At 41.5% G+C, this 16538-nt stretch overlaps 2 protein-coding genes across 2 annotated transcripts in view; both read right to left on the reverse strand.

Annotated features, from left to right (window-relative positions):
- Positions 1 to 230: 230 nt before the first annotated feature.
- Positions 231 to 4092, reverse strand: aar2 (AAR2 splicing factor). Its single transcript, XM_035657384.1, has 4 exons — positions 4001 to 4092; positions 2910 to 3705; positions 2576 to 2805; positions 231 to 1452 (listed from the first exon to the last, which is right to left on the reverse strand). The coding sequence occupies exons 2-4, from the start codon at positions 3676 to 3678 to the stop codon at positions 1285 to 1287; spliced, it is 1167 nt and encodes a 388-aa protein (XP_035513277.1). The 5' UTR covers positions 3679 to 3705; positions 4001 to 4092; the 3' UTR covers positions 231 to 1284.
- A 3108-nt stretch (positions 4093 to 7200) lies between these two features.
- Positions 7201 to 16538, reverse strand: part of prpf6 (PRP6 pre-mRNA processing factor 6 homolog (S. cerevisiae)) — a 17287-nt gene continuing 7949 nt past the window's right edge. Inside the window, exons 12-21 of the mRNA XM_035656613.1 lie at positions 15169 to 15291; positions 14955 to 15076; positions 14669 to 14807; positions 14406 to 14525; positions 13054 to 13230; positions 12772 to 12905; positions 10252 to 10343; positions 9843 to 9957; positions 9584 to 9710; positions 7201 to 8798 (exon numbers count right to left, since the gene is read on the reverse strand). Coding sequence (XP_035512506.1) covers positions 8646 to 8798; positions 9584 to 9710; positions 9843 to 9957; positions 10252 to 10343; positions 12772 to 12905; positions 13054 to 13230; positions 14406 to 14525; positions 14669 to 14807; positions 14955 to 15076; positions 15169 to 15291 — 1302 coding nt within the window. The 3' untranslated portion in view covers positions 7201 to 8645. The remainder of the gene's footprint in view (positions 8799 to 9583; positions 9711 to 9842; positions 9958 to 10251; positions 10344 to 12771; positions 12906 to 13053; positions 13231 to 14405; positions 14526 to 14668; positions 14808 to 14954; positions 15077 to 15168; positions 15292 to 16538) is intronic.

The following is a 16538-nucleotide window of genomic DNA, read 5'->3' on the forward strand; positions in this document are numbered from 1 at the left end:
GAAATTAACGAGCGAATGAATTGATGGACCAACAGGCTAATACAAGGCCTGTCCCATCCATCACTGTCAAAGAAGGGACACACACACACACACTCACAGAGAGCTAATAGATAGCATGTAATTACGTTATCCAGTTGTTCACCCCACACTTATCCCCCCACCTGTTAGTCCTCACAAATCATCTTTATTGAGATCAACAGAAAGCTTAGAGATGATTTCCACCCCTGACAGTCACATTGTGCACCGAACCCCACCGCCAGTTCAAGCCAGACCCCGGCTGTTACCAGCACCAAAGACAACAGCTTCTCATTCTGTGTGAATGCACATTTGTACATTTACAATGAAGATACTTAGAGAGATATTCAAAGTTTTAATTCATCACAAAAAGCCCATGACCGCCATCTAGTGGAGGAAAAAGCTGTGACTCCCAGCAGATATGAAAACATGCACCAACATTCAATAAATGGCACTAACAGCAAGCACTACAAGGCTATTTTTTATCAAACGTGTTTTTTATTAAAGTTGGATCCAGTAAATCATAGAAAAGTAAAACTTAGTCTAAGAAAATCTCTGAAGAAAATAAATGAGATTTGGGCTTTTAATTTACAATTCTGAACCATTTTCTAAACAGTGTGGCAGCAAAAGATGTTCATCAACATACAGTGTTATTCATTTTCAATATATGAGGTATAGAAACACTACAGTCGCACAATACTATACTTCTGTTTACTTCTAGTAAAATCGAGTATATATCTGGAATTCTCATAAAGTTTAGGTGATATTAAGGTTACAGTTCTTAACATAGCCATTAATAAAATCACCATCTACAGTGAGCTTTAAAATATTAGGGGGGTGATTTTGGCAATAAATGTGTTGCAGTTGTGGTTCTGAAAGTGTCAACAGCAACACTGAGCTTAGAGAAAACCACCAGCAGAGGGCACCACTGACATTAAGTATAATGCAGCTGTGCAATGAGTTAACACTTGGAATGACTTCATAACATGTGTGCTTTCTTCATAACAGGGTACAAATTTCGTACATATACAAGATGTTCTTCAGCCCGCATGTAATAAGTGTTATGAGAACAACTGGTGTAACTGAAACTAAGAGCGTCGGGTCATTTGGAGGACTGTGGCACTGCAGTGGCCCGGTTGTTTACGTGTCCTGAAGCCTTCCGAGAACTTCTGAATCCCGTATTAAATACCAGGCTTCACTGGTCTCCTTCAGCGTCATATTATTTCAGTCCTGTTATGAAAGTTGTGTGATTGAGACCATACTAGAGTCTCAGTCCACTGTGACACCTTCAGGCAGCTCTACCACCACAGGTGCACAGTCTTCCAAGTCTGCATCGAAGTCCCAGCGAAATTTCTTGGTCAGGTGAGCTTTGAACTTCTCTGCTCTCTTACGCAGTGTGCCGTCCATACCGGGCCCACTGGCAAACTGGAAAAAGTCCTGTGAGAGAAGAAGTGATAAACAATGTAATGATTTGTAAAATTGTAAAAAATAAAAATAAAAATAAAATACTTTACTACTAATTTAGGCGATGTTGTTGATTTGTGGTCATGGTCCAGATATGTCCGCTTAGAACATTTGGCCACACCATCAGGATCATAAATGCATTTCCTGATCTACTAGGCCAATAATAGTGATATTAAAGGAGCTATTCATGACATCACATGGGAATTGCTCAATCTTTAAGGTGGAATAAACACAATCAGAGTTGCATGGGATCCACATTTACTGTGGTAGCTTGAGCTCATCTATTAAAACATTTTTTGTTTTGTTTTGTTTGTCAACTTGTTTCTTTGAATATAATGACTACATTCTGGGCAATATTAGCTGACTAAAATGTGTTACTGAAAAACCAAACATCAATGGGACAGCCAATGGCAGCCTCCATCTGAGAAGCAGGCATGTGACCGAGAGGTTGCCAGTTTGATCCCTAGAGGAGCATCGCTTGCCCATCCCTTATCACCAACATTCCTGAAAGTGTGTGTGTGTTCCAGGTGTGAAAAAGAAAGCATTGTTCTCAGCAAAGTGTCTCTAGATAAATTAAGTTTTTTGAAAAAAAAGGAAGAACTTTTCCACAGTAACTGAATTCCTAACAAGTTAAGGCAGCTCTCCAGGTTTCTCAAATCCTGGTGGAGATAACATTACTTTCCTAGGTAAAAAAAAATTAAACCAAAAAGTATGACCACGTATGCGTCAGTGTGAGAAATGCAAGACAAGACTATTCAAGTGTCTATTCTTCAGACACTTGATAAATAAGAGCCGTGATCTTTGAAAAACCTGGGACTTACCTCTTCTAATATGTCACTAATTTCATAGGTGACGTACATTCACAGTTGTGATTAAACCAATTATAAGTCTAAAAAACAAGATCATACTATTTACATGTTGAGATGTGATAGTAAAAGAAATGTTAAAAATGATAAATCACAGTACTTAAGGTATGTTATTTACACCAAAATGTGTTACTGACAGACATTTTACAGTTGTTTCTTTCATTTGTATGTCCTTTGAGATCACGTCCATCCCAGCATATATGGAAATATATCTTAAGTTGTGTATCTACCTGCAGCGTGGAGGTGAGGAAGTTATCCTGAGACACGATGTCAACAAAGAAGTCAGGTGGGATTTCTCCGAGCTGGTGGTAAAGCACGGCAATGAGCCCCAGGTAGAGCTCCTTGCGTTTTCGCATTGCCTCCTCTGATCGACACAGCAGTGCTAGGAGGCTCTTCCAGTGCTCGAAGCCCTCGTACACATTTCCAACCAGGAAACACACGAAGGCAAACTGCAGCTCACCTGAGAGGGGAGAAACGGATTTAGGATTTTTTTTTTTTTTTAAATATACAAAATGTAATTGTGTGCTATTTTGATGGTCTAACAGGAGTGTATCTGACACATACCTAGCAGGTTAAGAGGTTGCAGCTCGTGGTTCTTCTCCAGCACAGTCTCCAGGGCGTAGCTCAGGTCCAGGCTGCACTGGGTGATCTCGGCCGGTGTAGCCCCAGGAGGGTAGGTCTTCTGGGGGATAGCAGAGAAGCGCAACTCCGTCCCCTCCCTCGGCTTCATCCTGGGGAGCCTGTCCAGTCCCTCTTTCATGCTCTGGCAGGCGGTGTCATTCCTCGGCTGCTCTGCCCTGTCTTTGGTGTGCCTGAGCTGAACCTCTGGGATGACGTCACTGAAGGCACATATGCGACCAGAAAGAGGCTGCAAGCTTTTGGCCACCTCCTCGCTCAGACGGTCAGTGAGGGACACCCACTTCCTCATCACCTCGTACGGATAGGGCCCCAGAAAAGGATCCAGGTCCCGCAACGTCGCCCTGATCCGGCTCACCTCCTCTTCATTCTGGGAGGCAGAGAAGTCCAGATCTTCTTCCTTGGGATCCCACGTGGCCAGCAGGATGTCTCTGGGTTTGAGAGTGAGGAAGAGGCCTGTCCTCGGGCCAGTTTCTCCTCCACAGCTTGGCTGGTTGACAGAGCAGTAGTGGAGGAAGTGCAGGCCTGGGGGGATCATCTTCACACCCTTGAAGCGGGGACCGACCTGCCAGCTCTTGCAGTCAATCCCCAGCTCTGTACCCTGAGGGACACCGAGCAGCACCAGGGTAGCTCCCTCCTCAAACAGCCTCCGAGCAACATCTGGGTCCATGTCTACTGCAGCGCCGCTGTTGGCCATGTCTGCTCTGTCGATGTCTGCTCCCGACTTAAAGTTCAAACACACCAGACAACACAAGAACCAAACTGCGCTTATAAGTCTTATAAGTCTGAGTTTTCCATGGTCAGAACATCCAGTAATATTCACTCAACAGTAAACACAGAGTGCTGATGCTGCTCTTTTAACGTTTCGGATGGATTCGGGTTTTTTTTAAATTTTATTATTTCTCTCTGAAAAACATTAAAGAGAAAATATGACGGAAATAAACACTTAAATAATTTTTTTTTTAAACGTACATTTGTGTAAAAGCGTTAGCAGTGAAGCACATTGACCACAACCGTACCTTGTGTTTGCTGGTTGTTGATGTTTCGTATCGTTAGGGAATCGTTTGGTCGAGCCTGTGCAACAAGTCTTCTGCTCCGGACGGAAACAGCGCTGCAGTAGAAGAGTTCCGCCCCTATAGTATTAGCTTTAGAGGATGTTTGTTGTCTTCTTGTATTATTTCACTCCAAAAATATATGATTAACGTATTTATATTAACTATTATTGTATTTATTTATTTATTATTATAATTATTATAACTATAATATATTATCTTCAAATTATATCAGTGTGAGGACAAGCAGCAATCAGTACAAAAAAGTGTTAACAAGTGTGACATAAGGTCATATTTTTAATCACTTCTTTATTATTTATAATCACTTTTCTTTTACTCTATTATCTTTTTTATAATTTCTTGGAAGCTGTCTGATTGTTGAACATTGATTGTGTTAATAAAGATGTTTTTAAGGTGGTGATACTACACCTATACCACAACCACCAATAATAATAATAATTCCAGTAATAATCATCATCACAATCACAGAACCAAGATATCATGTGAGTAGAAGTAAGACATTTTAAAAAGTTTGTTTTATTATATTGCATATATTCCAAAACATAACAGAGAGAAGAACATGTCATGGGTATGGTGATATACATATATATGGCTTACAAAGACAAAAATGGTTGGTACAACAAGAGAGATATTAGATAATGTAGACAATGTGCATATTCTGAAAGTATCTGAATGCATTGTGGATATTTTTTAGCTTATCTGTGGTTACTATAAAACTATTCCATAAAACAAAGAGCAATGCTGACATGCAAAGTCTGGTATTGTTTTAAAACACAAAACACTGAGAACTTGACAACAGTAAACATTCATGACATTGCATTTGAAAAACAGCTATCTAAATACAGTAAGTCATTAGTCATGTAATATCCTCTGTTTGAGTGAGCTTTCTTTTGAAATTCACAGAGTGTCTTCATGGGACAGTAGCACAGGCTTACAGGAACCGGAAGACACAACATGTCCTACTTTGAGAGCATATGGGCACTCTGAAGTTTCTGCCAACAAGTGATCAGTGCATTGATAACTTTGATTAACCTGATCCTCTTTCTCTTCTTTCCTCGTATTTTCTTGACAGCTGAACAAGAGGTTTTCTTGTCCTGAAAGCATGCAACCAGAAGTAATGTTATGCAGCATAATGTTGGCTTTTATCAAGTGATCTGGTGTCCTTATTTATTGTGGGAAAATGGAAAACAAAATGGAAGAATGTACCTCCCCTTACCAGATAAGTGGGGCTGCAGTTGTGAATGATGAGTTGCTCCATGCTCTTAAGAGGCTTTTCCAGGTCAGCCTGCTGTTTGCCACTCCTCTGACACCGCATCTCCTGTGTCATACCATAGATGGAACCCAGAATGCGACGTGCCTGCCACGGGACAGTAACACTCAGCATTTAAACCCTCTGGTTTATCTGTTAATGGCACTATACAGCAAATTAAAGTTATACTTCCAAATCTTTAATGTAAGACAGGAACACATGCAGACAATGTGAGCCGGTTTTGTGAAATCCAAAGTACAACAGTATCAGGACAAATTAGGATTTTATCCTCATTACCCTGTCCATGGTGCTGAAAGCACACATACTGTAGTGGCATTTACCTTTCCTGAAGGACAGGGGTCTCTCTCTTTGGAGGTGTTACGTGAGCCAGCCAAATTCTGTAAAAGAACAATCAAATGTGAATTTATTAAAGGAAATTAAAAATGTCATGAAAGAAGAGAAAAAACAGGTTTGACCTTACCTGCAGCCTGTCACAGATTCAAGCATTGCTCCCACATGTTTAATTACAGCTGCAACTGACTCGATTAAACTAACATTTAGACCAATTCTGGGCAATTCTGGTCAATTCTGGTCAATGGAGCAAATAAATGAATACAATTACTAATTGTATTACTATTTAGTAAACTTAAATATGTCTCTATCAAAGTCACACAGAGAATCGCCAAAACATATCTGTAACAATGTTCTCATACAAGATTCTGCAGCTCAACGAAGATGACCTCTCTGTAGGAGCCCAGGATTTCTTTATAGTTACATCCACGTTTACCACAGGAGTTGGCCAACAAGAGAACCACCAGGACACTACGGAGTAGAGATCCGGTCAGACACTATGAAAGAGAGAAGCGTTATGACAGATTTTATGTAAAGGAGTGCACTCTAGATTAACAGTAAAAAAACAACAACCGTGGATCAATGTTCAGTTGGCTCGGACGCACGGTGCGCCTCAGTTTGACGTGCATTAAAGATTGAGTCAGTTTGCAGCCCTTTGCACTATATGCCATCATGACTAATGCGAATACAGTCATGTTTAAAGTACAGCAGTGCACTATAAACAGGACTTTATAGTCAGCTGCGCAACTTTCAATACGTTTCTGTATCAGCTCATCTGTTGCGTAAATACGCGCCAAATGTTAAAACCACACGTACCATTTATCATGTTCTACTGCGGGATCCTCAGACGAGCAAAGCCATCTCTATCAGTAGCAGGGAGATCCAAGGAATTACTCCTCATCCGACCGCGGTCATTGCCCCCAAAAGCTTTTTCTTCTCCAGTATTTTTAGACTTTCTCCGGTGGATAGGTTAACGCGGTGGCGGATACACTTCCGATGTGGTGCTCCGTGGTTTCCAACATCACCAAAGGCACTGCTGCTCCAATTTCCTTCCCCGTCATGGATTGCTGACGCCGAGCTTTGGATTTCACCAAACTCCAGTCCGATCAAGTCTAGGAAAACGTCTGCAATCAATCACTCGCCTTCATCCTTTCGGTTTCGTTGGGAAGACGTGATAGCGAGGAGGAGCGGGTGTAATTTGGTGGATGATTTTACATGTTCGGGGAGGGTGGTGTAAATAGCGATGGGAACTCTAATCGGTAGTGTAAACTATAGAAAGCAGTGCAATAATGAAACTGTGTTTAATAATTTTGTAATTTGTTTTGTTGGACATTTTACATAACGCAGTGAGTCAAACTGGTTGCAGCCAAAAACCAAAAAAAGATTTTGAATCCCATACAGGGCAACCGAACATGCATGGCAACAGCAAGGTGCAGGTACAACTGCTGGACTGAAATATTTGGTTAAACACATCTCACAAAGAAACCAACTATAAGAATTAGATTTGACGTTAAACAACAACAAACCATTTCATAACAAGACTTGCTTGGGAACTGTGCAACAAACAGTGTTGTTTATTGGATGGCTGCAAAGTATTTGAACACATTTCAAGCAAACTAAGTAAAAAAACAGTTCATTACAACATGATGAATCATGAAATAGTCCCTGACAAGAAGTTTATATACACTACCAAACGGACATAGACAAATCTGGATTCTTGCATATCTCTGTGGACAAGACAGAAAAATAAGATTCCTCAAAATTGAGATGTTTTGATTATTGTCATTGTTATTATTTCTGTTACATTGTCATTTCTGTTTCATTTTCACAGCAACCACAATGACTGAAATTAGAATTTCAACACTAACCAGCAGAAAAACAGACAAATGTCAAAGTGAACACAATCCCAAATAAACAAATTCATCCTAATTTAGTACAAATATAAAACTACAACAATTGCATCCAACTTTTAACAGCTTTTACTATGACACACCGACATCATTACTGGTGCAACAAATTATTATTAGAATTCACATCACATTATATGTTGATAAGAGACACAGAACTGGCACGGACTGTTTAGATTTAACCGAGCAGACAGGTTTGTGCAGCAGTTAAACAAAAATGGACCAACAGGATGGCTAAACAATGGATACCACTAATTACATGTATTTAACATGAGAGGTCATGGCTGGGTCCGAATAACAAAAGGTACAGTACTGTGTCTGCCGTCACTTAACAGTTGTCAGAAGATGAAATTAAAGCTGATTTACCGATTCATGAATTAGGCCATAAACATTTTACTAGAATAGGTGTGTTTCTCTTTAGTCAATCAGAAATTAATGAAACAACTGTTGCCCAGGTGATTCACCAGGTGCAGCTCTATGGCGGTGTTACAAGGTGTTTAAAAAAAAAACCTCACGCAACATCTGAGTGAGTGCTTGCCAGAAAGGGGGCTGAAACAAAGAGGAGGAAGGAAGCAAAATACACTGGAATCCAAGAGAACAACCAGCTGCAGTCTGCAGCCAGACGTGGGAGCAAGTTTACTTCCTTGCATGGCAAATACTTTAAACATGAAGCCGAAGATAAGCAGGAATGGCTTAAAAACAACAAAATAATGTCCTAAAGTGGTCAAGTTAAAGTCCAGACCTTAATTCATCTGAGGACTTGAGAGACCACAGACCTATCCATAGAAAGCTACTTCTGTTGCTAGGACTTTCTTTTATTATACATTGGTACTTGTGTTCAATTTTGTGGAATTGTTTTCACTTTGACATCAAATGATCATTTTCAGTTGGTAAGTACAAAACTGTCAATTCTGTAAACAAGAAAAACATGAAAAGACTGGGGGGTATATGTGAATACTTTGCATCTGCCGAAGATGAGCAAGTCCTGGTAGGGAACAATAGTTGAGCGTGTCCATAGCTGTTTCCTGCTAGACTGGTGACTGCCAGAGTCCTCCAGGTGTTTTCAGTCCAAATTTCCCCAGTCTCAGAATGTGTTCTTGATCTTGCTGGCTACCTCCGCTAAGATCTCTCCTGTCTTCTTCTGCCAGTTCAGGACGTGTTTGGACTCGGCACACCACAACTCTCCGTGGCGGGGCTCCGCATTCTCACAGCGCTTTCGTACCTCTTCCTGCTGCTCCTGATGGACGAAGAATAGCGAGGTTAGATATCCATAACAGATAATCCCCCCCAACACACTTTACTTAAACTGGTTAGAATGACAACACACATCAGCACATCTTCACGCCCACATACTGAATGCCTGCTAACACTTGTAACTCGAGGCATCAAGTTATTAGTACATCTGTCAGGCTCTTCTTTCTTACAAACCTGGTACTTTGAAAGAAAATGTCAACAACCGAAGAAAACTGGATAGAAAGCTTGTTGCTTAAGGCATATTTCTAGATTTACTCCTTGGTCTTAATTGCACTCAATATTGTTTTGTGGTAAATAATACAATGAGAGCATAGTTGTCCATTGTAGTCATAGCTGTTACTAGGCTTGCACAATATGATAAAAAAAAAAAAAAAATCATGTTAAGGTCTGTACAAAAAAAAACATGTTTTCTGACATCTGGAGAATAAGATTTAGAACCCAGGGCAGCTCTGCAGCACTAAGCTGTTTTGTCACAGATTTTACAAAGCAGTTTAAAATGCAGCCTTTGTGACTTGGATTTGCCATATTGCAATTTTGCTAATATTTTTCTTAATTGCGCAGCCCTAGCTGTTACTACTCTGAAACATTAACTGAATCTTTGTATTTAACTGCAGAATGTCAAACTGAACCATGTGAAAATGACATATTCCACTGTAAATGTAATGTAACCACTGACGCACACAAAGTGGTTCGCACACAAAGTGGTTCGCACACAAAGTGGCACAAGTTCTACACCCAGATAAGGACACACAACAATAAGATCTTTACCTCTGTGCCGTGCTGCAGTTCAAACTTGTAGAAGAAAGCCCAAGCATCTCCCAGGTCTGGCTCAATCTTTACAGTCCTTAGGAACCACTCTCTGGCTTTGGTGATCTTACGCTCACTCCAGAACAACCTAAAATGCGTGCACAAGATTGCATTTGAAATGGATACAAATTCAAAATGTCATATAATCAAGATTTGCAAAAAGAGCAGAACTTATTACTGGGAAGGAGAATAGGAAACAGTGAAAAGATTGCTGTCATACTTTGCGACAGCGAGCAAGACGTGGGGATCATGTTCACATTTCTTCAAAGCATCCACACTCTTAGTCTTCCTCTGGGGCCTGGCCTCCAAAAACACTGCCTCAGCCCACAGGATACCTTGTAGGAAGGAAATGGGAGTGGGGGGAGAATTTGAGATTACACAAGAAGTCTTGTAAAACAGTATTTTTAAAAAGTAATAAAAATTACTATCTAAAACACATAAATTCGCAATTAAATATACTTGAACAGAAAAGAGGTGCTGTGTCTGTTGTCTTTCCCATCAGGTAGGTTGTAAGCAGGTAAACAAAGTTTCAAAACATACAGTCATTAAAGTAAAACAGGGTTTTGTCTTTGTTTTCTGGGGGAAAAAAAGGTGTAGAAGCAGCTCAAAGAGGAGGAATATATTCTCACCTGAATTGGGGCACTCCTGCAGGGCTTTGGCCATCAGCGTGTTGGAGATGTTCTTCAGTCCAGCTCGGAACTCCAGCCTGACCGATTCCAACCTGGTTATGATGACAAACGCATAGTTTTAGAGCAGGGGTTCTCAAACATATTACTCAAAGGTCCAAAGTCACAGGTCTGGAATGATTGCTGATAACAAAATAGGATTCAGTCACCTATATTTAGTTGTAAAATTGTGTATTAGAGAAAAAACATTCTGTATCTGTGATTAAGGAGCTGAAATCAAATTATCTGGTTAATGTGTAAACTTGGCAGCAACAACTCACATTCTCTCTCCAGCAGTTAAGACTGCCATGACAACAATGTCAACAATGTCAACAATAGGGAAATAAGCGACATTAAGATCACATTCATCCGGGAACAGGATTACTGCGATTTAAGGGCTGGCCCCATATAAGACCACACAGATATTCGTTCGTTGGGTAGGTGTTTAGTTTTAAATTTTGGGATTTGGATATTCGCACGGACACTTGCTGCACAATGCTGCACACACACACCAGCTTGCCCCGCCTCGACTCTTTCTGTTTCTCTTTTGCAGTATCATACAGGGACAGACACCAGCTGTGTCTGCACTGTTGACAACTTGCATTTTGGATTTTTTTTTTTTTACCCACGATTCCGTTTTGCAACAAAAGCAGGTGAGCAGCGTGTTTCTCTGCTTGTGCGACTGTATGTAGATGGAAGGGGTTATTAAGCAAGGGGACGCTGTTGGTCTCTCAGACGGATAAATAAAATAGTACGTCATGCTCAGCTCCCATCGTGTCATTAGACAATATTACACTTCATAATGTGTTGTATTCATAACAACAGATGTGGACTGAGGTCAGGATTAGTACTTGGGCTAATTAGGGGCCGAGCCAACGACCGCTGGAGGTCCCTATTGCTTCTTCGCTCGCTCCTCTCTCTCTTCTTCTCCTCTCTCTCTTCTCGCGCTCTCTCGCCCTGGTCTTTTGCCGCCTGCACGATATACGCCAACTCAACCTCAACTTTACTTATTTGGTCAAGAGATTGTCAGGCCTGGGGGAAAATTGGGATATTCTATGTGCTGCTTCTCAGGTCGACTCAACGTAAGGTGCGCTACTATCATGAAACACGTGCCGTTTAGCGCTAATAACTGTTTCTGCATGTTTCGTCACATCATGCTCGCCCCATCTTCTGTTTCTTCCTTTACAGCATTCGCTGCACCAATTTCAGGTCCACTCTGCCCCCAAGGCTGGCGCTCTTGCACACATGCACCTTCTATTCCTGCAATGACGCTTGCTTCCACATCGGCACACTTGGTGCCGCATGCTTGCCTGGTCTGCCGCGTCGACCTCTCCCCTCTCTTTCTTCGTTCTAACCATCGCCACTACGGCTGGCTCCTGCGCTCCGCTCCATCACTGTGCGGAGACCCACTCCACTCTCCTCCTATCCGCCATACCTGCACATCACCAGGGCCGCTGCCCGTCACAGAGTTCGTCATCCCCTCTTGAACCTCAAACTCGCTCAACAACCCTGTTGATGCCGCATTCCCTCCCGGCACTTCTTGCAGCTGATTTCTTCAGCCTTTTTCTTCTGCCCTTCGACTTCTCGAACAACTCCCTCCTCAGAGGACATTTATCGGACTCTGCTTCAAAATTAGTCAGTAAAAAGTTACACACTATGTCTGTTGATTAAAGTTGCTCGTCAAACTGTGCATCGCATTTCGGCATTTCAGTGCTTCTTTTTACTAACTCCTCCCTACAGACTTTATTCTTGATTGACTTCAAATTCGATCACTGCAATCTAGACACGTTGGTGATCGAAAGTTAATCAAATATTTGCTGTGCGTCAAACGGCGTGTCCATGGCGCTGAATTTCCATGTTTCGCAGTGAAGAATCTCACTATGAAAGATTCCGTTTTTTGCACATTGTCTGAAACGTATGACGTAGAGCGGTCTCCCTCAGCTTCTGGCAATGAGAGCTTGGGAGTGGGGTGACGTGGCGTGGCGCGGCTGCGGTGGGCGACCGCCGTGCAGGCCCCGACGTAGGTTGATGGCGAGGTCCCGCCCAATGCTGCTTGCAACTTTAATTTTCAATTTCACATTGATCCCAGTTTTGGTGCAGTATTTGAAGAAAAACTTGTTTTGAAATAAATGTTGGAAAAGTACATTTAGCACATGGTGTCTAGTTTTGGAAAGCAAATTAATCATAATTGTAATTTTCTAATGTACATGTTCTCTAACATACATACTACAGAACTGTGCTTAAAGTGTTACTGAAGAGGGAAGTCACTTGAATGCCACAGCAAATATTTTTAAATGCTCAGTGCACAAAAAAAAACTTGTTTTACAGGCATAGAGCACAAAGATTTTTTGTTCATTTGTTTGGTGTAATCTCTACACAGGTGACACATTTTTAATTCAAAGCACTTCCTAAGGCAGCTTCCTTCGTTTGTATTCAAGTGGCTTACCACGTTTTCTCTGTTTATTTATTTGTGTATTTCCTCACCACAGCTCGGGGCTTTGGGGGTTCTTGAGTCGCGCCTTCTCCAGGATCGCTCTGGCTCTGGTCAGCTGTCCCACTCTCTCTTCAAGACGAGACAGAAGCAACCACAGGGCTACCGAGTGGGGACACTTTTTCAACTGCAGCAACACAAAAGTACTTGATTATTTTTTAGAGTTAAGCACCCACAAAAACACTTCAAAGTCCAACTCTCTTGGTTCTATTGCCTTTGTGGTTAATGAACACCTGAACAAATCATTGCCCCAAACACTCCCACCCCCACCTCACCCCTTGGTTGTAAGCCTCTCTGGCCTTATCCATGTTTTCACACTGCTCTTCTATCTGGCCTCTCATCATCCAAAGTTTTGGGAAGTCTTCGTAGTGTTTCAGGGCCTCTGTGCACAGCTCCTGGGCAGCTTCTATGTTTCCCAACACCCACTCCAACTTCACTGACTTCATAAATACCTGTAGAGATTAAAAACACACACACACACACACGCTTTCAGTCAAAGAATATGTATAAACAGGACCCATGAACTCTCATGAGCTTGACATATACTTGGCGTATACTAAAATTGCTGAAAAACAATTTGAAATGCACAGTTGTCTTATCTGACAAGACAATCAGTGCCGCCAACATTAAAGCAGGTTATCTTAGTCATACCTGTCAACAAATACAATACAGATAACTGAGGGAATGAAGTCAGGTCACCTGATAGAGAGAGTGACAGTTTAAGAGCATTGCTGACAGCATATGTCACCATGACTACTGTTTTGAAGTGTAGAAACCTGGCAAGCCTGAACCTGAAGACAGCACATTTGTAGAAGATACCTCAAATACAACGCACTATTAATTTACTATTTAACACTGGCTTTCAAGCGGAAAATAATAATAATCAAGCCACCCCCGCAAAACAAGGAATGAACTCTATTCATACCAAATTACACAATGAAAAACAAACTGTGTGTACTGGTACACAGAGTCACAGAAGGGCAGTTAGAGAGTAAAAGGACAGAACAGTTCAAAACACAAACAATCTTTCCCCTAAAAGTTAGGGAAATGTGCGTTTATTCCATCAATCTTTTTCAGTTCTTTCTGTCTGTGTTACAATCAAACAGATATCAGATGATGGAGGAGGTTTTGATTGGCAAAAACACTATATTAAACTATAAACATATACATTTCCCAAATTTTATCCAGTATATTCGTGTAGATTTCTACTCCTATTCTGTATTAGATTAGGGATGTGAATAAATTATATATTTTATACCAATGTCATTGTCGATTTTACTTATTGGCCTGATTCTTTATCGATTTCCTTATTGATTCCTGATGAGTTTTCCGTGTGGAAAAAAGTATGCTTACACAGGTTTTATCATCTCTGAGTCTCAACAGTGTTCAGAAAAAAAAAAACAGTTGAAAAAGTTGCCCTTTAGGTTTCCTTAGTCAAACAAAAAATTTACTAAGCCTGCAGTTTGACATAATTGTTTTGCACAACTGTCAGAAAAACATCCCTGATAAAATAATTGATAAGCTCGGAGGCATTCAATTTGGATGATGGATGGATTTGGAATCGGTCCCCCTCATGATTTTGAATTAGGGAAATGTTTTTGCCGTTTTCTAACAAACACACACTCACCCTGGCTGTTGGGGCACTGCTGCGAGCTTTGGCCAACAGTCGACGGGCTCTTTCATACTCGTTATTCTCAGACTCCAGCTTAACAGCAGCCAGCCAGATCTCTTCACTGTTTGGGTTAGCCTAGAGAGGAAAGTAAAATGAAGAAGAACAGAGAGTGTGTGAGGGAAAGAGAGGGAGAAAAAGGAAAGGGGGAAACAAACTTAGACACAGGATCGCATGGATACTACATGAACAGGTCAATGTTTACATAACCTCATTGTCACCTGGAAGGCCAGAGCGAGGATACTTCTAGCTGCAGGCACATCCTCAGCCAGCCACTTGGACTTGGCTCCCATCAGCCACAGGACCTCTGCCTTGGGACAGTGAGCCACAGCCCTTTGGAGCAGGGCCTCCAAAGACTCCCTGAGAGATGCAACGAGATGTTGAAAAGTAATGGAGGGGAGAAAGAAAAAAAAGTAATTAAAACATAAACAAATGAAGACGTGAACTAATCAGCAGCCAGCTTTTGACTACTACTGTTTACTACTCTTAGAAACCAAATGTGATCACCTGGTGCCGTGGTTTTTCTCAAAGTAGGCAGCTCTAAGCCAGACACTTTTTTTACTGGGGAACACCTGCAGAGCATGGGCATAGATGGCCCTGGCACACTCCAGCGCTCCATGGGCCACACACTGGAACATAACATAATCATCTCAATTTAATTAGGTTGAATTAGTATGTAAATGACCCTTCTAGGTGTGTAAAAAGATATATTGATACTCACACTATCTGCATCTTCCATCCAGGTGTGTTTTCGGTCCTCTTCCTCGATGCCAATCCCTATGACGGCCCTTATCACAGCCTGGCAGGTAGCCACACTGCCGGCTTTGTCACACTCCTCTGCATCCTGCAGGATAAGAACAAACATTTACATGTGGGTGTACACTGAAGGAGAATGCAAGAGAGTTATGACATGAACTACTGACCCCAATAAAGTAGTATAGTAGTCAGTAAATTCCAAGAAATGATGGCGGTATTTACATGGAAATAAATACATACCTCAAATGAACTTAGATAATTGATAGATATCCAGTTTATAGATAATGAGTCTTTCATGGGAGGTAATCTCTGCACACATAATTGTTGTAGGCAAAACAAAGGACGAGCTTAGGGTCCCATTGCACACATCTGTTGCTGGTGTTATGAGTGTACTGGCAAATGGCCTTGATAAACCTACCACAATAACGACATACTCTGCCAGGGGTAGGAAAAGCCAGGAAAAGAAAGAAAAAGTATTGCAGCACAGGCTTATGATTGCAAAACAACTGTGAACTGCGCTAAACAAAATGTCAGTCACAGTGCTGACTTGTATTCTGTTGCGCCCAGATGAAATAGCAGATGGCAGCTTTGCCAAAGTATGCTGGCGTGCTATCAAAGCTGACACACTCACAGAGCAGTCGGTATTCCTTCAACACCAATGTTTAGAGGCACGATAATTATTTTTTTTTTTAACCTTATAATTTGCAGGTTCATTCCGATATATAGTTTATGATCTCAGTGAGAGATTAGAAACACCTCTCAATTTAATGCAATCTAATCAAAACTAGGGGTGGGTAAAAATATGGATTCATCAATGCATTGCAATATATTTTTTCCCAATTCAATATGGATTCATTAAATCCTCTGAATCGATTCAAGCCCCTGGCCAGTGGGGGCGCAGTGAGCAACACCTGTGTGATTTGCGTTGTACGGACCGGAGGCCGCACTCGACCAACAAACAATAACAACATTGGCAAACGAAGCAGGTAGCCAGCAGTGTTAAACGCAGCGGCCTTCAAGCTTTAAAAAAGGCAGACGTTTAGAGTCCTTTTGGATTCCAGTGGTAAACCCGGAACACAGGATAATAGAGCAAAAGTAAGGTAGTGTGTATAACTGTGCCCAGGCAGTACTGAAAATACGGCAATAACACAACAAATTTGCGGCAAGCCCACTTAAGCCGACACCATGCAGATGGCTCTGCAGCAACCCGCGCTTAACCTGTGGATTCAAAACAGACGCAACCGACCAGATCCTTCCTTTGCAAACTGGCTGCCAAACTCTGCCCACGCACAGATAGTAACGGTAGTCTGTGCCCTCTTCATACTGTATGTAAGG

The sequence above is a fragment of the Morone saxatilis genome, unplaced genomic scaffold (assembly GCF_004916995.1).
Source record: "Morone saxatilis isolate NCDOM2014 unplaced genomic scaffold, NCSU_SB_2.0 Contig15, whole genome shotgun sequence".
NCBI classification, from domain to species: Eukaryota; Metazoa; Chordata; class Actinopteri; family Moronidae; genus Morone; species Morone saxatilis.

Bases quoted from the DNA above. Each gene is read 5' to 3' on its own strand.
- aar2 (XM_035657384.1), bottom strand. From the start codon at position 3,678: ATGGCCAACAGCGGCGCTGCAGTAGACATGGACCCAGATGTTGCTCGG. The intron at 2,806-2,909 runs GTATGTGTCAGA...CTCCCCTCTCAG, and splicing joins GCAACCTCTTAACCTGCTAG to GTGAGCTGCAGTTTGCCTTC. The intron at 1,453-2,575 runs GTAGATACACAA...CTTCTCTCACAG, and splicing joins TCCTCACCTCCACGCTGCAG to GACTTTTTCCAGTTTGCCAG.